At 42.6% G+C, this 26,158-nt stretch overlaps 1 protein-coding gene across 1 annotated transcript in view; it reads right to left on the reverse strand.

The window, feature by feature from the left end:
* Nucleotides 1-26,158, reverse strand: part of ELK4 (ETS transcription factor ELK4) — a 384,359-nt gene that overhangs the window by 25,109 nt on the left and 333,092 nt on the right. Inside the window, exon 4 of the mRNA XM_044076824.1 lies at nucleotides 2,526-2,639. Coding sequence (XP_043932759.1) covers nucleotides 2,526-2,639 — 114 coding nt within the window. The remainder of the gene's footprint in view (nucleotides 1-2,525; nucleotides 2,640-26,158) is intronic.

Consider the following 26,158-nt stretch of genomic DNA (forward strand, 5'->3'; position numbering starts at 1 on the left):
ACAAATGTTTTCTAATATAAACAGTACTGCTGAAGATGTTAAAAAAGCATAAGGCAACTGAATACATTTTCCTGGGGCTTAATAACAGAGAAAAAAAGGAACTTCCAGAACGTTTTGTCAGAAGTCTCTCTGAAGCAAACCAAGTTAACCCAGAGGTCTTATTTATTAGGCTATGCTCTGACATAGGTTCTTGAAAAACAATCTTTCTTCAGACACAAAAAGATGTTTTAATAAAATGGAAGTTATCATGTCTTATAACAGAGTTAAAGGTGTTAGTGGAAGAACCAGTGTAGGAAGTCATGACAGAAACTCCTTTATAAACAGATGTATTATATTCAATACGTAGACGAACAAATGGAAGAGTTGCTCATTAGTTATCACAGGTCATTCTCCTATCTCAGCAATAACAGCAATAATCTTTTTTTAAGAGAAGACACTGTTTGGAAGGCCTAAACTGTGAACATCAACAGCATTTGGTTGTATAGGGTCTGACATACTGATAACTTTGATGTGTTCTTTTGATGTGTTCTTTTGAAATGATAATGTGACATCTTGCCCATGTGCAAATTCCCTTCTGCTTTTTTGTTTCCAACTTCGTCATATAATAAATTTACTGCCACCCTTATTACATACTGTATTGCATTTTAGCTTTAATTTTTAAAGTTTTCAAGTTTGTATTTGTGCATGTTCTGCTTAATGAAATATTAACTTGGACTTGTAATCTACTAATATAAACAGGCACACAGATAAATTTTCCCGATAGAAACAGCCTAGCTGGAGTGATAGGGTGTCCAAAATGGAGATACAGATATATAGTTATAATTCAAGAATGCATTACAAGGCAGTACGGCAATCTGAATAAAATTTATCCGGTTACCTGAAAATTATGCTCTGTTTATTGAAGATGTACAGACAGAACAGGTAAGCCAGAAAGACCCTATCTGTTTGTACACTGCATGTGCAAGTATTTCTAAATCTACCAAGGCTCAAAAACTACAACTGCATATTTTATCTAGGTTCTGAATGGCAACTTGATCCCCCCCAGTTTAACAAAACCTTCGTCTTAGTAAGTCTTCCACTCTCTTCAGATTTACTGTTATCATCAGTCCTGACATTGATTCCCTCAGGTTTTACTTCCCTCCTATGACAGTCTAACCAAGTCAGCCAACTTGACAGCTCTCACAGGTCACCCAGAGAAAAAAAGTAATTTGTTTCTACTGGGATTACTCACAACAAATGAAGTAAAATGCCACATATTGGCTTTCATTGGAACCGAGCTCCACCAATTGTAATTAAGGCTGTATGGTCAACAAAGACTGACAAGTTTTAAAGGCCAATGCAATTAGTATATCTTATAGAAAGGAATGACAAAATTGAGCAATTGCAAAACAATTCACAAACCTCACCAACACATACAACTAAAACCATAACTTCATATAAATTAATTAAGCTTCCCCAACAACCAAAATATACCTAACCTACTAATTTACCAACACCCTACAATATTACAATAATTAACAAAAAACAAGTCAATTAAAAAGGTAATTGACATTAAGTCCTTCTTCATGTTCCATGCTACTAAACTGCAACTCTACATACAAGCAAGAATCCATACCAATATAACCATGTATATTTATATATGTATTTACATCATACCTCTCAACCTCTTAGAGCAAGAAATCTGGACAAAGGCCCAAAAATACGGACACATTTTAAATATTGCTCTTACAAACTTGGAAGGTTGACAGAACAGGTTTTGCATTAGCATGAATTTTCCTAACGGTATGAAGTCTGAAACTCATGTCATTATTTTCTAAATTTAGTCTTTAATGATTTGCCACTAATTTGCTAGAAAACCATAATTGCATGAAAAAAACAGACCAAAAATATGAGGCAAAAATCTGGACATTCTGCAAAAATCTGTACAGTTGAGCGGTATGATTTATATAAACATATATATATATATATATATATATATATATATATATATATATATATATATATATATATACATATACACACATACACACACACACACATATATATATATATATATATATATATATATATATATATATATATATATATATATATATATATATATATATATATATGTATGTATGTATATACATACACACACACACACACACACACACACACACACACATACATACATATACACAAACACACACACGCATAATATATATTTTATATGTTTTTACATAGACACTAGCATGCATACTAGTATTACAATGTACACATTTTTTGTTACATATACTTGTATACAGACACATACAGGCATACAACACACCAATACATAAACACATTATATACAGACACAAACAGACACGTATACACATGCACAGATAAATATACATCAATGTATGTATGTATACCTAAATAGACACTTGCCAATACATACACACAAAGAAAGCTAAGTAGTTCTTATCAGGCTCCTCCCACACTTTTAAAGTGGTAGTTACATAAATCAATGTATTCGTATTAGTTCTTCAACAGTAACATACCTGAAAGAGGGTGGATGCACCATGTAACCTGGCAGGACTATGGGGTGCCACAGGACTAAGTGTACTCCAAAAGTGGACATTTGGCAGGAGAGGCGGAGTCAACAAGATAGGTGTCTACAAGATAAAGAAAATCATCTGCATGGTTGGCATCTAAATGACAATCCACAAAGAGGAAAACATTTTTCAAGTTGTCACTCTACACAAACATCAGATTTTAAAATGAAGGAAGTTTCAAGTCTGTAAAGTCCCATGATGTTCTGTGCATAACAGGTCTGTGGCAAAAATCATTTAAACACTATCTGCAATAAGTATGGAGCTATTTCGGCTATGATTTAATCTTACTTTAAACTTGTACACAAACAAATCGGAGCTCCACTTTAAGTGACACCAGTACAACTTGAGTGAAGTATGGGAAATGCAGTGTTTTATGCTGCTGTGAATCTGAGCAGTCATAAAACACATTTCCTTACTTACTCAGGTGGTAGGCAGTTTTACAAGACTGCAGCCATACTTAGTGAAATAAAAAAAACTACCTTTTTTTTTTCCAATTAAAAAATGAAACCAGGGTCTACATACCTATGTTGCACGCTTAAATAATTTCCATAGGCAACACCCTCAAAAAAAGCACAGAGACCCACATACTGCAGTATGTATTTTATGTATCCTATTTGTATAATACAAAGTAATGCAAAATGGCACTGGTCAAGTGCAAAAGTCCATATACTCCTGGAAAGTACATAAATATCCTAGAAATAATACTGTGTGGAGAATTTTCATTTCTGCAAAACAATTCTAAATAGTTAACACGAATTTCACTTGTGTTCGCTTTACTCTTACTTCTTTTGTAAACATAACTCCCAGATATTAGAGTAAATACTTGAGCAGCTGGAAACCCGGAAACTCAACGTATATGACAGCTGAATATTTCTGCTCTTAACTAGAAGTTATGTACTCACCATAACGTTCGATGTATGTGGTCCATCTCGCCTCAAGTTCTTACTCACGGGTTCGGAGCAGAGCATCGGCTCTGACTCGGCCAACCTAATTTTTCTAGCACAAAGTCTCTACTTGGCTGGGCTAACCTAGTATCCCATGTTGCACTGCTCCATAGCCCCAGATCTAGTTTGCAGCAATCCACAGTCACACCCCATGCACAATCACAGTCCAGGAAGGTAGAACACTATATCCAGGGTAGAAAGAAAAACAACCAACATTGAAGGGTACTTAAGACCAAATGTCGCCTCCAAATCCTCCAGGAGGGGGGAAGGTGGGAGGGTACGTAAGAATGTGAGGCGAGATGGACCACATACATTACACGTTATGGTGAGTACATAACTTCTAGATGTTATGTGGTCCAATCTCGCCTACATTCTTACTCACAGAACAGCGTCCCCAGCACCTCTATCCTGGGAAGCTCAAAGGAAGATACTCCTGAGAACTGTGGAACCAAATGAAGCCTGGCCCCTAGAAGCCACATCCAATTTGTAATGAGTAACGAAGGTGCGAGGAGAAGCCCACGAGGCCGCAGCACAAATATCATCCAAAGATAGCCTGGAATGGTAAGCTACTGAAGCAGAAACAGCCCTGGTTGAGTGAGCCTTGATGGGGAACAGTAAATTTCTGCCTGCGGACGCATAGATATAGGAAATGCAATCAGAAATCCATCTGGAAATTGTAATCTTTGAAATTGGGGAACCTGTTTTATTTTCTGAAAAGGACACAAACAGTTGGTCAGATTTCCGGAGTTGTTTTGTCCTGTATAAGTAGAATCGTAGCTGCCTGTGCATGTCCAACTGATGAAATTTGAACTCTGCCTTGTTGGAAAATTGAGGGAAGAAAACTGGCAGCTCAATAGACTGAGATTAACAGTAGATGTAACTTTAGGAAGAAAGGACAGATCAGGTCTCAAGGAAACCCTGTCCTTATGAAAGATTAAATACGGGGCTTTGATGGACAGAGCTTGAATTTTCGACACCCATCTGGCTGATGTGATGGCTATTAAGAAGGCAGTCTTCCAAGACAGGAATTTTAATTCACAGGTAGCAGCTGACTCGAAAGGTGGAGAAGTCAGGGCTTGCAAGACAAAGTTTAAATCCCATGGCATGATGGGTTCTGACACAGGAGGCTGCAGCAGCAAGGTGCCCCTGAAAAAGGCCTTACAGAGTTTATGAGTCATAAGAGAAGGTTCATAAGAGGTATGAAAATTGGAAATAGTGGCCAGTTGGACCTTAATGGTCGCAGGTCGCAGGAGCAGAACCCTGTTGAAACAGCATGGATAAAAAATCCAAAACAGCAGGAGTAGGGGCTGTGTAAGGGTCCAGTCCCAGGGCATGAGCCCAAATAGAAAATCTTTTCCACTTGCTGGAATACATTTTCCTGGTGGAAGATTTATGAGAAGAGGATAAAATGTGTACTACCTCAGGTGAAAAACGATGAAGCCTGACTAAGGAAGGAAGTGGAGTAGCCAGGCTGTCAACCTGAGGGTCCATAGGGAGGGATGAGACTCGCAACATGTGTGTCAGTAGGTCTGGCACTGGGTCCAGAATCCAAGGACTGTCCACTGCATACTGATGAAGAAAGGAGAACCAGACTTGGCGAGGCCAGTGTGGGGCAATTAGAATTATCTTGCTTCCCAAGGTTATGGCTTTCTAAATCACTCTTGGAAACAGAGGGAACGGAGGGAAAGCATAGAGCAGACCAGGGGGGGCAATCGTGGACTAGAGAGCCCCTGGGAGACTCCCCCTGTGGGGGGATCAGTGTGAAGTAGTTGCTGCACTTGGCATTGAGGGGATATAGCTGGAGTGCAGCCACCAACGGAGGTCCTGTTTGCACCGATCGGTAAAGTAGGATCAGGTGGGACAGAGGGAATTCCTGAAAGGACTACTGGGCAAAGAGTAGCCACTGTAGAAGCCTCATGTGTAGTCTGGCCAGAGGCACTAACATAATGGTGGCTGCCATGGATCCTAGGAGCTGTAGAACCCATCTGGCCTGAACTTTCTTGAGGAGTAACAATGCGCGAACCTGACTCTGCAACACTCCTATCCTTTCTTGGGGCAGGAACGCCTGCATTAGAACGGTGTCTAGCTCTGCGCCTATAAATGTGACACGCTGTGAGGGCAGCAAGGCAGACTTTCCCCAGTTCAAGGTAATTCCTAGTCGATGACAAAGGGCAATGGTCATTTCCCTGACCTGAATGAGAAGATGCCTGGTGGGGGCGGTGAGGAGCTAGTCGTCCAGGTATGGAAACACTTGGAATCCTTGACGTCCCAGGTGAGCTGTCACCACTGCCAAACACTTGGTGAACACCCTGGGGGCTGTGGTGAGACCAAAGGGCAGGGCACGAAACTGAAAATGACTGGCTCCCAGCCGGAAGCGTAAGTGACTCCTGGATGCCCTTGTCCATTTTGATATGGTAGTAAGCATCCTTGAGATCGACGGAGCACATCCATACTTCTTTTCCCAGTAACGGAAAAATAGACTGAAGGGTGACCATTCGGAACTTGGACTTTAGAATGTAGTGATTCAATCGGCTGAGATCCAGGATGGGTCTCAGGTCCCCTGTTTTTTTAGTCACCAAAGAGAGTCTTGAGTAAGTCCTTAATCCGATCTGGTCTGAGGGGACAGGCTGGAGGACTCCTTTTTCTAGCAACTTTGAAATTTCCAGTGTTGCGTGATCCCTTTGACTGGGTGGAACGTCTGGGATTCTCTTGATTGGAGGGGGGTCTGACAGCAAGGGGATGGAATAACCTCCGGTAACTATTCAAAGCACCCATCGATCCTGAGTGATACTTGCCCAGGCTTCCGGGTGCAACAAAATGCGTCCCATGACTGGCTCCGGAATAGCACAGTCGGGAAACACATCAGGAGCGATGATAGGAAGACCCGCAAAAGGAATCACGGTCTCCCAAATTGCGGAGGCCTCCTCTGCCCCTGGGGCAGCATCTTCCAGAATAGCCTCCCCCTCCTCTGCCTCTAGAAGGGGGCTCACCTTGAGAGGCAGGGAAAGACTTCTGTGACTTTTTGAACCACATCTTCCCTCCTCTCTGAGCCTGAGCCTTGGGGTAAGGCCTAGAAGGGAGGGAAAAATGGACTCTTACGGCAGACAGGGTCTTTCCCTCTTGCTCACATCTGGTGAGGGTGTCTTTCACTTTGGTCCCAAAGAGTGAGGACCCATCAAAGGGGGAGTCGGTGAAGGAAGACTTGAAGGCCTCCACGAAATGACACAAGCGCATCCAGGCTTGCCTCCTGAGGGCTACACCTGAACTAGCTGCCCTACTCGCCCCTTCGGCTGCTTAAGATATGAGCCTCATGGACGAGTTGGCAATCGAGCCAAGGGTAGACAACTGGGCATTGACTGTCTGTGCTAACGCCTCAGGTACGTTACCCGTTAGAGTATCTCCCAACTCTTTAAGGAGATCTCTCTGGAGCCGAGTAAAATGACAAAGGTAATTCAGCGACCGCAGGGTGAAGGTTGCTGAAGAGAGGGTACGCTTCCCATACTGATCCATACTCCTGGACTCCTTGTTAGAAGGATGGACTGAGGAAGAAGACTCTGCTACTTCCTGCTGACTGGCTGCCACCACCACCATGGCATCCACAGAAACCTCTTTGGACAGGAACTCTTTCCCAGGGTGAGCTGAAAGAAATTTGTTAGGGCGTCTGGGTACCGGTTCCACAGAGTCAGGAGTCTCCCACACCCTTCGGCAGATCAAATCTTGGAGCTCATCAAAGGGTGGAGACACCCAGAAGGTGGAGGGTTGAGCTCCAAAGGCCTTGAGGAATACAGACTCCTCCTAAGAGGGGGTCTGGACGGCCAGTCGCCTCTCTGTCTGAAAATCTCCAGGATGTTGGAGAAAGAGACGTTATCGGAGGACGACTTGGGGGACCCCTCTGATCCCTTGAGGTCAGTATCAGAAGTGAGAGACTCGTCCTGGGAGTCTATGTGCTTCCTCTTGCACAACTTCTTTCTTGGGGGCTCCACAGGCACGGACTCTGAGGGGCCCTCAGAAAGTAGGAGACCGCTCATGGGGGTATCCCCAGACCTTTGGGCTCCACTATCTACTGATAGAGGGGCACCAGAGGCTCTAGCCGGTGTGGAGGGGGATGGAATAACTGATCCAGGTGATGTAACTGAAGATCTGGCCAGTACGCTCCTCATGGCCTCGAAGGCGGGTCCCCCCAAATCCGAGGACCGACCAGCCACAGAGGTCACGATCGGAACCGGAGTTCCCCGAGCCGATGCACCAAGAGGAAGACTCAGAACCAATAGAAGTCCCAAAGTATCCCCCTCGGGCCCGACAGAGGAAACCCGAGTTCTGAAACCAGAGGATGGAGCCGACATGGTTGGAGCCGACGTCGGCACCGATAAACCCTTAGGAGGTATCGGGGCCGGCAGAAGAACATCACTCTGAGCAGAACACTCCGGCTCCGAAGACAAGGTGCTCGGAGGAGGAACTATCGGTACAAGCATTGGGACTGGCTCCGGAAACTACTGGGTCAGAGCCGAAAATAATTTTGCCAACACAGGTGATTGCAGGAGCCTCTGAACCACCCTATCAACATCCAAATCAGAAAGTCTGGAGGATTTGGAGGAAAGAGAAGGTGACTGTGATCTCATGTCCATGCCTGACACTGGGAGACCGGCTCCGAATGGGTTCTAACAAAATTGGAGCCAAGGCCGATTCCAGCACAACAGATACCACCTGTGGCCCAGAGTACAGAGAAGCCGAGGAGGTAGAGTCCAATTTGGTAGTCTTCTCCGGTGGCTCCGAAGAAACAGACGGTGCCGGACATCTCTTCTTAGCCTTAGAAGTCTTGGACTTAGATTGAGAACTAGAGGAAGAGTCCAAGGAATCCTCAAAGGAAGGCTTTAACAGACCCTTCAATATAAGTTTGTTTTTCCTTTCCTGTAGTACCCTCAGACTGAAGGCGTGACAAAAACTACAGGACTCTTGTAGGTGAATTGCCCCTAGGCTGTAAACACAAACGGAATGTCCATCTGTAATGGACATCTTGTAGTTGCACTTGGAACATTTCTTAAACCCAGAAGGTTTATGTTCCTTTTGATCTTTCTGGTCTTTAGACATATCGACAGGCACCAAATGAAACCCAAGCAACAGGGTCCTATGCCCGAGAAAAAACGGCTAAGGCGGAAAACTAAAGCCAAAAACAGCAGACAAGCATCTCTAACTTAAACGATTCTTGAAACCACTCACACACACCACACCAGGGAAAAAACACCAAACCTCTAAACACAGAACAGGAATATCTGACAACAACTAGCCAACAGGGAGGACTAGGTCCTCTAAGTTACACGGGCCTAGCCCGCCGGAACAGTAGGGATACCAAAAAATAAAAACACACACTCACACAACACGATAAAACAAGCAAAAATAGCTATTAAAATAGCTTTTGTGAGGAAAACCACAATTTCTTAGAGAAAAAGAAGTTTTGAAGGTACTTAACCACAGCCAAGCGAGACCATGTCCTAGCTACACGAGCGGCAAACGAGATCTGGGGCTATGGAGCAGTGCAACATGGGATACCAGGTTAGCCCAGCCAATTAGAGACTTTTTGCTAGAAAAATTAGGTTGGCCAAGTCGGAGCAGACCAGTGAGTAAGAATGTAGGCGAGATTGGACCACATAACATCTATTATTTAAGGTTGTCAACAAAAGCTTGAATGTTTCTTTGCTCTTAATGCTACTTGATGGAACCCCCCCCCCCAAAAAAAATAATTCTGATCCTGTCCCTTGAATGTGTCTTAAGACATATGATTTGAGGACCTATTGTCTTCATTTCTTGCCCTGTGTGAAGGAAGAAAGGAAACCGAATGCAATGATGATCTCAAGATTAACTGCTATGAAAAGTGGAATTTAGCTACCACAGCTGAGACACTTATTTCCAGAAATCTACCAAGTGGATGGTTTGGGAGTTTTCAGGATGCAAACCACCTCATTTAACAAACTCCAAACCTCAATCCACAAGCCACTACAAGGCCTATAGGATCCAATCTACAAATCTGAGACTCCAGAGCACCTGGTTCTGTCCCTGTCAGGTGCAAAACCAGGCTTCTGACAATGGAAACGATTTTAAGGGCAAATGCTGAGAGGTAGGAATCATGATTACTAGTACTCAAGGGGAACCAGAAGACTCAGGCTAACAATTTCCAGCCTGAAATAAAAGTCAAGGGAAATGGGAGTAAAAGGAATGAAGGCAGAAAAAAAAACACCAAAAAATGAGCAGAAAACAAGCGCAAAAATGGAAAACTCAAACCAGAAAATGTGTACGCACTGTGCTGGAGCCTGCACAACCATTCTAAGCCACAAAATATTTGTACATATAACCCTTTATTCAAACCACATAAATAACACAAAAATAGCTTTGGTGTTTTCGTCCTGTCACTAGGACCTCATCAGTACTAAATGCCCCACTTTCATGCGCACTTTTAAATATCCTGTAGTACTTTCATTTACTTACAGTTAATGCACGTTATGACAATTTAATCTAATAGTAAAGATCTTTAGAAATCTAATTAAAGAGCATAATTAAAAGTACATTTATAAAAGCAAACCTACTAGTAACTTACCAATACATAAAACCAATCTCACAAATGTTTTAATGCTGTGCACAATACAGCCAAAATATTATTTCTGAAATACAAAAAAATATTAAAATATACTCTAAACCTGCTGTTGCTTGATTTATAATATTCGTATATGTGAAATAAAACTTATAAAACATATACAATAAAAATTAGGTGGTATTAAACCTGGTACCTACCTCGTTAAATACCACGGAAAAATTAACAATATAGAAAGAATATTGCGGAAAATGTTCATGATATGTATATTAATAAAAAATGCATATTAATATAGAATATATACATATTTATCTCTCTCTAAAAAAAAAAAAATATATATATATATATATATATATATATATATCAATATAAATCCATAAAACCTTTTGGATATGAAAGAAAAATCACTTCACTTCATGTAGTAGCTTCGAAATATTTTAATCCAGTAGTTAACATCTTTTAATCCAGCAGTAAAAAACGTCCACCAAGACAACAGTGTAAGAAAACTTGAAATAAATTTGAAATAAAATGAAACACGTGTGTGTGTGTGTGTGTGTGTGTGTGTGTGTGTGTGTGTGTGTGTGTGTGTGTGTGTGTATATATATATATATATATATATATATATATATGTGTATATATATATATATATATATACATACATATATATATTGAATATAACATCTCTAACCTTAAATGCCTTCCCTACCTTAAATAATCTAAAACGAACCCCCTCGGTTGTGCTAAAACATATGAACAATAATCTACAGTGTAAAAAAGTCTCTTGGGTTCATAGGTAAGTACTAAGCTATCTGCCGAGGGCATCTATAAGCCTAGCCAGAATGTGTTGGCTTTTACCGCCCCCTTAGATTAGTTCCCTGTACCTCGGGGTCCAGCAGAGCCATTAGGTTCCCTGTGCCTCAGTCCAGCATAGCCACTGCAGTGTCTCTTTATTTACATAATATTAGGGAATGTAAAAAAATATACTCTCAGCCTGAATATCAATACTTTATCTATTGTTCCTCTATTAAAGTTTAGAGCAGCCAGATTATAAAGTGTTGTTTAATCCTGGTGTCTCAGTTAAACTGCCAGTAGTTCCCTATATTCTCTCCCCTCTGGGATCCTTACTCACTTCCTCTATTACAAAAAATATAAATTCCCCACTTCCACACACTTTTTTATGTCTATATAGAGCATTAGTGTCATTTATTTCCTTTTGATATCATAAAAACGTTTGTATATTCTTTTCCTTAATGTATGCTCTGTTTTGTCTGTGTAAAAAGGACACTCTTGTCTATAAAGTAATGTATACAACTCCATTGCTATTATAATTATAATATTGTTTATTGTAAATGTACCTATTTCTAGCTACAATATAAATATGGTCTATATTCTCTATATGAAGGCATTTAGCACAAAACCCACACCAGCTTTCTTATGCGTAGTTGTAAGCAGCAAACTCTTTCTGCTTTCCAAAATATTCTTCATATTTTGTCCCCTTTTATAAATGAATGGGATAGGTTTAGAGAAGCTCGCTGAAAAATCTGAAATCTTAGAAAACAAGTTCCAATCTTTTAAAATGTTATCCTTATTCTTGTGAGCATCTAAATTGTAGGTCACAACATAATCATCACTACGAGACACGATGACACCATCGTTATTTTCTTTATTTGTACGTTCCCCAATTCCAGTGCTTCATTTTTTATATTTTCCCCCATCCCCAAAATAGGGGGACATTTTGTTCTTCTTCCCTCTTTAACCCCCTCTCTAGTGTTTTATTAACCATCCTGGTAGGGTACAGTCCCTCTATAAATGTATTTTTTACTCCTTGGCAGAAACCACACGTACTACCCTTATGAACGGACCTTTTACTATGCTCATAATTCTGATCGACTTATCACCTCAAGCAACCTAAAAGGGATTTCTCTTCCTTATCCAGATTTGATAATCTTTTCTTATTATTAATATAATCCCTAATATTCTGTTCAACTAATGCTTCAAAATTTTTCAATTCAGGATGAAGAGGGGGATTGAATGTACTTTTCTTCTTCAAAGCTCCTTCTTCAAGTAGGGATCAATCTATCATTCAGGAGCACAAGTTTAAAATTAATTTTCCTAATGAATAATTTAAGCATACTATTAATGTCACATTTTTAGTAGGAATAAACAAAAATATTCATAAATAATCTAAAATGAACTCTCTCTATAGAAACCCCACTGTAACTGAAAATCTTAAAATTGTTTAATATATTAACACAACCCTCGCTTTTTATAACATAACTACTACTTTACATCTCTTTGGAATGGGCCACTGGCAGTTTTCTTTTTCTCTTCCTTCCCCCTTTCTTGTCTTACATCTCTAGAATATTGATGCATCAGTAAGAATCTTGAACATCTCAGACAGACACAGCAAAATTCGTTAGATTTTCAAACCTTAAAGAGAAAGCACACAGTGTAACAAATGCGAATCTCAACAGTGCAAACAAGAGAACATCAACCAAGAGGTTTTGACAAAGTACCACGCAACAGATTTTCTGCAGAGCCAGAAACAGGATGATGCCTTCTTGCAAGAAGTCTCAATCTTATGATCGCTTAGATATCAATGTCTGCTGCAAAATATGCATGGAAAAGCAGGCAGTGTGCCACTAGAAACAAGGACAGCTGTCAATGTCAAAATGCATGACCAGGTACACATTAGTCTTTTTCTTTATTCTTCACAAAATGAATGATAGAAGTAATATGACAAAGTTTTTAGACTGGAAGGAGCACTTTCTTTGTAATGGTGTACAAACATTAGCCTCTAAAGACAGATGGCAGTAGTGCAGCTTTGATTCATTTTTTTTTTTAGTGTTTACCTTGTTTCTTACTTCCCCAAGTACATTATTGTTTGAACCAACTTGAAGTTGATCCTCCTACAGCACAAAACTGCCAGCAAGTCATCCAAATTTGTTGAAAATACACACTAACTGCAACCACCATCATGTAGTACTTGGAGTGATTGAAGTGACAGGATGACAGCATCCAGACAGTACAGTTTTGTACCTACCATAAATGTAGATGTCCGAGAGGTATGCATCTGCAGTCCTTACAAATGGGTTGTCCTGGCCTCAGGCAGCCCTTCGGTCAGCCGGATTCCAAAGTCTGGGTCTGGCCTCGGCTGTCGTCGCACTTCACCCGACGTCATAGCTGCAGTTCTGCGGGTATAAAGGCATCAGCCGACGCCATTTTCCTCAGTGTTTCTTACCCCAGATGCCAGGTGCCCTCTAGGAAGGCTAAATTTGGATAAATGCAAATGTTTCCAAACAATAGAGAGCAAATAGAAATAAACATGTATATACATATATACAAACAAATACACCATAATAGATTCCCCCAGCTAGCTACAAGGTGGGCAAATACCCTAGGAGTACCACAGAGGGGAAGGAGGGTGGGTAATCCTGACTGCAGATGCATACCTCTCGGACATCTACATTTATGGTAGGTACAAAACTGTACTATGTCCTTCAAGGATGCATCTGCAGTCCTTACAAATGGGTAGAATACCATAGCCAAACTGGGGGAGGAGGCACTAAGGAAGCACTAAGAGTTTATGGTGTATTTAAGATCCCTTGCAAAACAGCAGTGGCAAAACCTGCTCGGGATCTGGAATATAAAGGCAGATTATAATGCTTGGCAAATGTATGCACGGAGCTCCAAGTAGCAGCCTCTAAAATGTCTTTGGTAGCCACTCCTCGTAAGAAAGCTGTAGTAGTGGCTGTAGCCCTTGTGGAATGAGGTCTGATGTTTTCTGGAGTTGCCTTTCCATGAAAAGAGTAACAAAATCTAATGCAATTTCCTATCCATTTTGAGATTGTTTGTTTTGAAATTGCTTTTCCTTCCATTCCTGTGGCATATGCTACCAGAAGCTGGTCAGATTTTCTATAGTTCTTGGTTCTGTCCAGGTAGTAGCGCAATTGTCTGTGTACATCCAAGGTATGCAGCAATCTTTCCCCCCTGTTCTGTGGGTTAGGGAAGAATGTTGGCAGGTGTATTGTTTGGTTTAAAGATACTCTGGAGACCACTTTTGGCATAAAGGTAGGATTAGTTCTCATGGACACTCTATCCTGATGGAAGATAAGGAAGGGCTGTACTGCCATTAATGCCTGTAATTCAGAAACCCTTCTAGCTGAAGTGATTGCAAGCAGGAATGCAGTCTTCCAAGATAAGTACTGTAATTCTGCTGTTGCTGCTGGTTCAAAAGGGGGGAGTGTTAACTTTTCTAACACAAAGTTCAAGTCCCATGTAGGCAATGGTGGTTTCCTTGGTGGTTTCACATTTTAATTCCTCTGAGAAACTGTCTGAGTAGAGGTTGAGAAAAGACTGGAGGATCCATGTTGTATTCTGCTGAAATTGCTGATGCATGAATCTTAATGGAGGAGTAAGACAGACCTTTGTGGAAAAGCTCTGCTAAATATTCCAGGATGTTAGCTATGTTTGCCACTGATGCATCTACTCCTTTTGTTGCACTCCAAATGAGATATCTTTTCCATTTTGCTGAATAAGTTTTTCTTGTTGAGGGTCTGCGAGCCTCCAAAATAATGTCTTTAACCCTTTGAGATAAATCAGGGTTATTTTGTCTTATGTAATGTTCCAGGCAGCCAGCTGCATTGTTTTCAGGTTTGGATGCAGGGTTTTGAAGTTGTTCTGTGTTAACAGTAAGGGAACTAGGGGCAGAGGCCATATTTGTTCCCGAGACATGCTCCTCAGTAATGGGTACCAATGCTGCCTCGGCCAGTCTGGAGCTATCAGGATGATCCTTGGACGGTCGTCTTTGATCTTCAATAGCACCTTGTGCATCAAAGGAAGAGGTGGGAATGCATATGCCTTCAGGTTTTTCCAACTGAAAGATAGGGAGTCCACCTTCCACGCAAGTGGGTGTTATGCCCTCGTGCAGAATTTTTTCAATTGGTGGTTGTGTGGGGATGCGAATAAGTCTATTTCTGGTAGTCCCCATTTCTCTGTAATGGATTTGAAGATGTCTGGATGAAGCATCCATTCGTGGGCATCCGTGGTAGTTCTGCTTAGGATGTCTGCTAGTATATCCCTTTGTTCGATTGACAGGCCTGTGCCCACCATTGGAATTCTTGCTTCAGGCATGGAATTATTGGAATTTGGGTTTCTAGGCTGTGCTTGTGCTGAGACCATAAATTCCTTAGGTACCACTGTAACTTTCTCATATGTAGTCTGGCATGTGGAATCAATATTATGCAGGATGCCATGTAACCCAGGGCTTGCAGGACTTTCCTTGCTGTTAGCTGGTTCTGCTTTGTTAATGCCATGAAATAGAGAGGAAGGTGCTTCTGTTTTTCTGCTGTGAGGGGATGCCATTTGATTTGATGTGTCCAGTTCTGCACCCAAGAAAGTTATCCTCTGGGATGGTATCAGCCTTGATTTTCTTATATTGACTGTGTATCCCAGGGCTTGTAGTATATGAATGACCTTTTTCAAATCTTTTTCTAATTTGTTTTTGTTGTCCGCTTGTAACAGGCAGTCGTCCAGGTAAGGGTAAATTTGAATTCCCTGAAGCCTGCAATGAGCAATTACTGATGCCAGGCATTTCGTGAATACTCTGGGCGCAGTAGATAAGCCAAAGGGCAATGCTGAGAATTGATAATGCTCTGATCCTGCAAGAAATCTGAGGTATCTTCTGCAATTTGGTCGTATGGGGACATGCAGGTATGCCTCCTTGAGATCTAGAGTTACCAGCCAAGACTCCTTGCCCAGCATGGGAAGAAGCTGCTGAAGGGTCAGCAGTTTGAATTTTGGAACAATGATGTATGTGTTTAGAGCGGACAGGTCGAGAATAGGTCTCCATTGGTTTTCTTTTCTTGGCACCAGGAAAAGTCTGGAGTAAAATCCTTGCCCTTGTTCCATGGGCGGTACCCTTTCTATAGCTCTCATCCTTAGTAAGTGGTGTATTTGTTGTAGAGCATTTGTCTTCTGATTTGGAGGTAGGTTTGGCATTCCTCTCTTCCTTGGTAGAGTATGGAAGTGAAACCTGTAACCTTGGTCTATTGTCTGTAAAATCCATTTGTCTCCTGTGATGTGATGCCAGTTTACTGAAAATAAGGCTAGCTTTCCGCCTAAGGGTGCTTCTAGTTGTTCCCTGGTAGGCGGTCTCAGAGCCAAGTCACTGTGATTGTCCTGTGGAAGTGGTGGTGGCTGGATCTGTGGCAGTACTTCGCTGGTTGTTAGGCTGCCACTGACGTCCCCTGTAGGCACCTCTGGATTGACCCCTGCCTCTTGGGCGCCTATTCCTGCCTCTCTGAGCTCTGGAGGTGTCTGGAAAGGACCAATTCTTGGAAGGCCAGTTCCTACTAAACCTTGGAGGCTGAACCTGTAAGAAATCCTTGACTGTCTGGACAGATTTTGCATTCTCTTCCACCTTCTTCAGCACCTGCTGTGCAGGGGAGCCAAACAAACTGAGCTTATCCATGGGAGCATCTAGGAGCTTTGATTTAACATGGTCTGGTAAGGACTGCTCTTTTAACCATGCATGCCTTCTGATCACTGTACCAGTCATAGCTGATCTAAAGGAAGCCTCCAGTGCATCATAGCTGCATTTTAAAGAGTGATTACTGACCTGCTGAATGTTATGTACCATTTCCTGAACAGATTTTTTGTCTAATGGTTCAGACGAGGATAGTTTTTTAGTTAACTGATCTAACATAAATTCCTGATACTGAATCATGTGGAATTGACAGTTTAAGGCCCTAGCCGAAAGAGTAGCAGAAGTGTAAACTTTTTTACCCCATCTCTCTAAAGCCCTAGATTCCCTTTCAGAGGGGAGGGGGTTTTTGGCAGAGGTAGCTGCTACAGCCTTGGGTCCCTGGGAGATAGTTTCAGGATCTGCAAAGGGAGCCTTATACAAATGATAATGTGTGTCCGGAACCCTGTAGTACCTGTCGGGCTTAGCAGGGGCCAGAGGAAGAGAATCTGGAGCAGTACAAGCATCATTAAATGCATCATCCACAACAGTGAGTACTGGAGGAATGGCTAAAGGCCTATGCTGTGGAAAATGCAAAAAGGTCTTAAGCCTTTTCCTAGAGTCTGAAAAATCCTGGCCCTGCCATTGAAACTGTTCCCTCATAGCATGCAAGGTTTCCCCAAAAGAAAATTCCTCAGGCGGAGAGGCAGAAGGAATGGAGTCTTCTGCATCAGAGTCCTCATAAGGAGAATAAGGGCCCTCTGGAGGGTTTGTATTATCTGAATCATCAGAGGAGTAATCTGTAGAAACTGACTCAGGGGGCTCTGCTCTAGGCCTCTTCTCTGGAGGTGGGTGAGAGGCCCTGTCAGGGTGAGGTTGGGATCCCCAGATCAAAGAAATGAGATCCTCTGCTAGACTAAGCATTTGAGAACTAGAGCTAGGCCAGTGAGAGGGGGTCTTAGGCACAGTTTTGGAAGATTTTGCTGCTTTAGCCCTGGCAAAAGCCTTAATCGACATGGATGCAGGGGGCCTAGCAGCTCCACGTGCAGGAGTAGATATATCTAAAGGTATAGTATCAGATAAATCCTGTGAACCTGCAAGAGCAGGTGGGATTTCAGTAGCAGATTCAGGCATGCTGGATGAGGCCTCGGTAGGAGGCAAGCTTTCGGTTGAAGGAAGAACCGTGGACTCCGTTTCAGCCGAAACCGAGACAATCGCGGTAGACTTAACCGCGGTTTCGGCCGAAACCGCGGGTGTCGGTCCTTTTCCTTGCGTTTTTTAGTTAATTGCGAAGTCGGAGTTTCCGACGGCATATTGTAAGCAAAAGCGGAGCCGAAAAACTCCTCAGCAAATTTCGACCGATGTCTAAGCGTCCGTCAGTTGAAAGAAGCACAGGCTAGACAAGCTGCTACGTCGTGGTCTGGGCCTAAACAAGGTAGACAGTAAGAGTGGAAATCTTTATGAGGTATTTGTTTCCCACAAGTTAAACAGTTATTCACTTTTTCTGACATCGGCTGAGGCAAGAAAGAGTCCCCAACGGGGTACTTAGCTTTTTAGAAGTCTTCGGTAGTAGTAATCTCTGGTTCTGACCGACCGGCACTTGCGAACAGCTTCTGCTTCGGGCGCCACGCGGCAAGAAAGACTGAGGAAAATGGTGTCGGCTGATGCCTTTATACCCGCAGAACTGCAGTTATGACGTCGGGTGAAGTGCGACATCAGCCGAGGCCAGACCCAGACTTTGGAATCCGGCCGACCGAAGGGCTGCCTGAGGCCAGGACAACCCATTTGTAAGGACTGCAGATGCATCCTTGAAGGACATCTGAAATAATCTTGTCCTCCTTAAAAGTGCAGGAAGCAAAAGCCAAGTACTTACCCCTAATGATAGATCTGGGTGTTGTCCTCTTCCTTCCTTCTCAATCTGTGGTTTATCGGATCTGACTTGGACCCCATGCCAGCACCTTCAGAATTCTCAGTCCTGGACCTTTGCCTCCTCTATCCATATCTCCCTGCTCTGTCTATCCTTGGCTTGAGGTTGCCCCTAGAACAATGGACAAAGGGAAAAAATTTATACAGGTACTAGGTAAAGAATAGCAAGAGGACCTTCTCACATATAGCTTCAAGGTTAGTCTGTACAGCTAGTCAAGAGCCACAAACAATAATAATGACAACTCGGAGGTGGCACTGTGGGAGGGATGGCTGAGAAGGACTAAAGAAGACAACACAAATATATTGTTCGGATAAGTACAAAACTTTTATATCCAAAGTTGTCTTTTCTTGTCCATCTCAACTTGCAGGACAGAGACCCTAGCCAGTAACAACCCCAGGGTGCTCCAAGGAGAGAAAATTCCACAAAATCGTGGAACCAAAGGATGCTCTAGACCTAGACTGGATGTCCAGTTTGTAATGGGACACAAAGGTACGAGTGTTAGACCAAGAAGCTGCCACACATATATCATCAATAAAGGCTCGAGTGAAAAGAGCAGCTGTTCTAGGAACCGCTCTGATGGAATATGCTCACTCAAAAATTCATTTCAGGCAGTATGCAAAGCAATACAATTGGAAAGCCATTTGGATAGGTTCACTTTAGAAACAGGCTTGCCAAGTCATGTTTTGCAAAAGGAAAAAAAATGCTGGTTAGAGGTTTTAATAAAAACAAAAGGAAAGCTAGACCTTCCAATAAGTGACCTCCCAGACCTCTTGTATCAGAGACACATGGGATATATGCAAAATGATCCTTATGAACATCAGGTGTTTCAGCTAATTGGCAATTTTGAATGCCCATGACTTGTTTCGTCGTTTTAACGGACAATTTCAGGCCAATAAAGCCAAACCCCACTAGCTGAGGATATGCATATTTTGGCCTTATGACCTCATCAGTACAGCATAAGCAGAGTGCTTGAGAGCTTTTGGAATTTTTTTAGTTCTGTCCATATAAAATCTCAGTTATTGATGAACTTCAACTTAGACTAAAATGCTACCTTAAATAGAAAGAAATGGTTAGACCTTAAGGTGACTCTATCCTTGTAGAAAATCAGATAAGGGGAAAAGGGGATAGTGCTTGAAGGTCATTCCACCCCCCCCCCACACCTTCTTGCTGATGTAACATGTACCAGTAAGACCATCTTCCAAGACCCAGTTTTAAAGGAACAATGGCTGCCAGTTCAAAAGGTCTGGTGAAAGTTTGCAATAGTAGATTGTAATTTGGTACCTCCTGTTGACCTCAGACAGGTGAACGTACTAAAAAGGTGCCTCTCAGAAAAGCCTTGGAAAGCTTAAAGGCTGCCAGAGGAGTATTACCCATTCCAATGTAAAAATTAGAACTGGTGGCTAACTGTACTTTAATGGTAGAGTAACTGAGATGGGAGTGAAAAAGACCAGCCAGGAAATCCAGGATAGCATCCACAGGTGCAGAAAAGGGATCCAAACCCTTGGAACAGGCCCAAATAGAGATCCTCCTCCACATACTGGCATAAACCTTTCTAGTGGAAGGCTTCCGGGAAGAAAAAGTACAGTTTTGTACCTACCATAAATGTAGATGTTCGAGGATTCCCTTGCTGCAGTCCTGACAATTGGGTATAGTCCGCGTCCCAGTCGGCCCGAATACCAGAGTATAAGGCTGACGTCGGTCATGGCGCCTTAGACTGACGTCAGTACGTCAGGGTACTAATGCGCATGACCGACGTCATTTCCTCAGTCTTTTCTTGCCCCAGATGTCAGAAGACCCAAAAAGACAAGTCCCAAAAACAACCTGCACCAAAAAACATGTACAATATATACAGTAATATATACAAAAAATATAAGCATGTAAACCCACCTACACAACCACCCTGAAACACAGAGGGGAAGGAGGGAGGGTAAATTGGACTGCAGCAAGGGAATCCTCGAACATCTACATTTATGGTAGGTACAAAACTGTACTATGTTCTTCGTCTTCCCTTGCTGCAGTCCTGACAATTGGGTAGAATCCCAAAGCAGAGGTAAGGGAGGCTGGCAAATTATAAAGTAGCAGGAGCTGACAACATGCCTTGTAAAACAGCTGTGGCAAAACCAGCTCTAGTCTTAGAGTATATAGGCAGGTGATAATGCCTAGAGAAAGTATGCACTGAACTCCAAGTAGCTGCCTCCAGAATATCCTTAGTTGCCACCCCTTAGAAATGCTGTTGAAGTGGCAGTAGCCCTAGTGGAATGAGGCCTAATCCCAGCTGGAACCTCTTTGCCATGATGGGAATAACAAAATGCAATGCAAAAGCCAATCCACCTAGAAATAGTTTGTTTTGACACAGGCTTGCCCTGTGAACTTAAAGCAAAAGAAACAAGTAACTGCTGAGACTGCCTAAAATCTTTAGTCCTGCTCAAATAATAACGCAATTGCCTGTGTACATCTAAAGTGTGCAAAATCTTTTCCCCTTTATTTTGAGGATCTGCAAAAACGTAGGCAAATGAATAGTTTGGTTTAAAGCCACACTAGAAACTACCTTAGGCATAAAGGAAGGATTAGTACGTAATGATACCCTGTCCTTATGGAAAATCAAAAGGGCTCTACTGCCATAAGGGCCTGCAACTCAGACACCCTTCTTGCAGAAGTAATAGCCAACAGAAAAGCAGTCTTCCATGACAAATATTTCAATTCAGCAGTAGCTGCAGGCTCAAAAGGTTGTAGAGTAAGTTTTCCAACACAAAATTGAGATCCCAAGCAGGAGTAGGAGCTCACGCGGGGGTCTTATATTCTTTGCCCCTCTAAGAAACTGCTTGAACAAAGGATGAAAACAAAGGTGGGTCACAATCATAGTGAGCTGAAATTGCTGCAGCATGAATCTTTATGGAAGAGAAAGACAAACCTTTGTCCAATAATTCAGTAAGATATTGAAGAGCCACACTCAAATTAGGCTCTGAAATCTCCAAATTCTTTGCTGTACTCCAAAATAAAAATCTCTTCCATTTTCTGCGTACACTCTCCTAGTACTAGGCCTTCTAGCTTCCATAATCACATTTAAAACTTGTTGAGGAAGCTGAGACCTACCATGCTTCAACACAGAATATGCCAAGCTGTGAGATGAAGAGATGGAAGCTTGACATTGAGCAGATGACCGTCCTTCTGAGATAACAGATGAGGAATCAGAGGTAAAGGCCATGGAGGCTTCTTTACAAGACTCCTTAGAAGTGGGTACCAGTGTTGCGAGGCCAATCTGGAGCTATCAAAATCATCCTTGGCCTGTCCTGTCTGACCTTTAGTAATACCTTTAGAAGAAGAGGTAGAGGTGGAAAGGCATAGACATGAAGGTTTTCCAACTGAAAGACAGAGCATCCACTTTCCAAGCTGTGTGATGAAACCCTTTGTGCAATACTTTGGCAGCTGGTGGTTTAGTGGAGAAGCGAACAGATCTATGTCTGGAGTTCCCATGACACTGTCAATTTCTGAAATACATGAAGATCCAGTTTCCACTCGTGGGGATCCATGATTTGTCTGCTTAATACATCTGCTAGGGAGTTCTGTGCTCCTGGCAGAAACCTTGCCTGAAGAGTCAGTTGCAGGCTTAACGCAGTCTCCCATAAAATCATTGCTTGCCTGCATAGAGGATAAGAATGTGTTCCCCTTGCTTGTTGATGTACCACATGACAGTTGTGTTGTCTGTCAGAATCAACACCTGCCCTGGAAGAAGTAACTCCTTGAACGCCATCAATGCAAACTGGACTGCTAACATCTCCTTCATGTTGATATGTAGATGCTGTAGTCTGGCAGGCCACTTGTCTTGTATCCACTTTCCATTTAGATGAGCTCCCAAGCAGTGTCCGAGGCATCTGTCGTTAAAATCTGACTGCCTCTGGCCGGGTCACAGAGAGTCCCTTGTTTAGGTGACATTCCTGAGCCCACCACAAGAATTCCTTTTGAAGGCAAGGTATTATTTGAATGACAGTGTCCAAATCTTGGCAGTGCTGTGTCCATACATTTTGAGATACCATTGCAGCTTCCTCATATGCAGTTTGGCATTGGGAAGCACCAGAATACAAGATGCCATGAACCCTAATGCTTGAAGGACTGTCCTTGCAGTCAGCACGGACTGATGAGATAGTTGATGGAAGTAAAGTGACAGACTCTTTTGTTTGTCCGGGGTTAAAAAGGCCATCTGGGCTGCTGTATTCAGTCTCACACCCAGAAAGCACATGTCTTGAGAGGGTAATAGACTGGACTTTATTTCGTTCACAGAATACCCTAGGCATCTTAGCACTGCGATGACATATTCCAGATGCTGTAGAAGGTGTTCCTTTTCTTGAGCCAGAATCAGGCAGTCGTCCAAGTAAGGATAAATTTGAATGCCTTGAAGCCTGAAGTAAGCTATCACTGGAGCCAGAACCTTTGTGAATACTCTGGCGCAGTAGATAAGCCAAAGGGCAATGCAGAGAACTGATAATGAAAATCTCCAGTTCGAAACCGCAGATACTTTCTGCAACTTAGCCTTATGGGCACATGAAGGTAAGCTTCCTTGAGATCCAAAGTTACCATCCAGTGATCCTTGCCCAGCAGAGGTAACAGTTGCTGTAACGTCAACATCTTGAACTTGGGAATGTCCAGATAAGTGTTGAGGATAGATAAATCCAAAATTGGTCTCCACGTGTTCCCCTTCTTTGGTACTAGGAACAGGCGAGAATAAAATCCGAAGCCCCTTTCTGACACAGGGACTGGCTGAATAGCCCCTATCTGGAGTAACTGAGAAACTTGCTTGTGAGCCTCTTTTCTTTGTGGAGGAGGAACATCTGGCATGCCTTTGAAAGGGGCATTGTGTGGAAATAAAATCTGTACCCGTGATGAATGATATCCAGCACCCATCTGTCTTGAGTGATTAAATCCCAATTTTCTTTGAAAAGAGACAATCTTCCTCCCAAAGGAGCTGCCAGACGAGAGTCCACTGGCAGCTGAAAAGGCAGGTCATTGGTTCTGCTTACGAAGGACTGACCCCTGCCCTCACCAGAAGTCTGAGCAGGTGAACTGTCTGATCTAGGCCTAAGCAGAACCTTGAGCCCTGCCCCTACCACGTCTAGACCTACCCCTAGACTGGGAACCATAAGCAGGATATGTCCACCCCTTAGCAGGCCAATTTCTACTAAACTTGAGGCTGCACCTGCAAAAATCTTTAACAGTCTGCATAGACTTAGCTTTGTCCTCCATTTTCTTTAAAACTGCTTCCACAGGCGGTCCAAACAACACATCAGACTGTAAAGGAGCATCCAAAATCCTGGTCTTAACATGCTCAGCTAAATTCTGATCCTTCAACCATGCATGTCTGCGAAGAACAGAACTAGTAGCAGCCACCCTCGAGGAGGCCTGAACAGCATCAAAACCACACTGCAAAGAATGCTTACCCACTTGTTCAGACACATGAACCAAATCCAGCAATTCTTTACACTCAATACCTTCCAAAGCATCCACCTTAGATTTCAATTGTGAAAGGAGATAATTCTGATATTTCAGCATATGAAATTGACAATTCAACGCCCTCATGGCTAGAGTGGAAGAAGTATATACTTTCTTACCCCACCTATCCAAAGCCCTTGCCTCTTTATCAGAGGGTACAGGATTTTTAACCACAGAAGCTTTAACACCTTTAGGCCCCTGAGAAACAGTTTCTGGGTCCGCCTGGGACTCAAACAAATACTTATGAGCTTGGGCACCCTATAATACCTATCAGGCTTAACAGGAGCAGGAGGCAAGGAATCAGGGTTCAGAGAAGCCTCTGCAAAACATCCTCCACCACATTCAACACAGGAGGAATAGCTAAAGGCCTATGCTGGGGCAAAACAAGAATTCCCTAAGCCTTTTCTGGAGTCAGAGTAATCTTGGCCTTCCCATTTAAAGTGCTCCCTCATGGAGTGAAGAGTCTCTGAAAATGAAAAATCCTCAGGAGGAGAAGCTGAAGGAGTGGAATCATCCACATCAGAATCAGAATAAGTAGGAAACTCTGGCAAGTCTTCCACAGAAGACTCTGAAGCCTGTGAACACTGTTCAAAACTATCAAACTCCTGTTCCACCCTAGGCCTCTTATCAGGTGGGGCATAGAACTCTAATCAGAGTAATCAAATCTTCTGCCATTTTAAGCATATGTTTCTTAGGCACAGAGCCGAAATGGTAGGAGAAGCCCCTACAGAAGCTGAACTTGGCCTTCCTCTAAAAGAAGCTTTGGGAACAGAAGGAGAGGCCCTAACTACCTTGGGAAGAGAGGGAAGAACAGTTACCTGAGAAGCCCCTCAGCCTGGCCTACCTCCTGAGAGGGCACATCCTGTAACAGTAAAGTATCTGCCTGAGACTCCATAGAGACTCCTGGCAAAACCTCTGGCTCCCCTGAGCCTTCTAAAGGACCGACGTCCGGGACTGCGGTTCCTCACCCCTAGACTTCACTGTTTTGTCCTTGCGCTTCTTAGATGAAGCAGGCCGGAGCATCCGGCGGCATAGTATAATTGCAACGCTTCCCAAACACTAACCTAGCACAATCAAGCCTCCTCTTAATAGTGCTTTGTTAAATCTAGCACAAGAGCGGCAACCAACAACGTCGTGCTCAGGCCCTAAACAAGGTATACACAATGTATGATAATCCCTATGCGGTATCTGCTTCCCACAAGAAATACAGTTATTCACTTTTTCTGACATCCGGTTAAATACTGAGGCAAGAAAAAACCAAAATGTTCCCCAACGAGGTTACTTAGCCAACTCTGTATTCGGTCTGAAACTCCGGTTTCGGAAAATCTCAGAACGCCAACCTGCACTCGCAAAATTGCTTCTGCATCGGACCATGCGGCAAAAAAGACTGAGGAAATGACGTCGGTCATGCGCATTAGTACCCTGACGTACTGACGTCAGTCTAAGGCGCCATGACCGACGTCAGCCTTATACTCTGGTATTCGGGCCGACTGGGACGCGGACTATACCCAATTGTCAGGACTGCAGCAAGGGAAGACGAAGAACATCGAATATAAACAATTCTCTCCGAAAGCTTGGGGATCTTTGGCCATAACTGGAAATGGAGGAACCATGCAGTTAAAAACAAAAAGTGAACCATAGAGGAAACCAAAGCAGCAAAATGCCTGTAAAACAGTCACTGTCTGTGAAGGATGTCCACGCCAAAAAGAAGAAAGCTCACAAGTAATCCAAGGAGTTTATTAAGCGCTTTTCGTTTACCTCTTAGGTAAACTTCTTCAGAAACCATTATTACACCATTAAACCAACTTTAAGTAGTGTGACATCATAATTAAATTAGAATAAAACCACATTTTTAAGTGTGCGCTGTTCACAACAGAACTTTTGGTGTTTAATAGCTTTGAACCACTATACCTTTAATATCCTACTTTCAATTAACTTCGTTAATTGGTTTTATTCTAATTTAATTATGATGTCACACTACTTAAAGTTGGTTTAATGGTGTAATAATGGTTTCTGAAGAAGTTTACCTAAGAGGTAAACGAAAAGCGCTTAATAAACTCCTTGGATTACTTGTGAGCTTTCTTCTTTTGGCGTGGACATCCTTCACAGACCGTGACTGTTTTACAGGCATTTTGCTGCTTTGGTTTCCTCTATGGTTCACTTTTTGTTTTTCACTAG

Source organism: Protopterus annectens, chromosome 7.part0 (genome assembly GCF_019279795.1).
Source record: "Protopterus annectens isolate FY-2018-M chromosome 7.part0, PAN1.0, whole genome shotgun sequence".
Taxonomy (NCBI): domain Eukaryota; kingdom Metazoa; phylum Chordata; order Ceratodontiformes; family Protopteridae; genus Protopterus; species Protopterus annectens.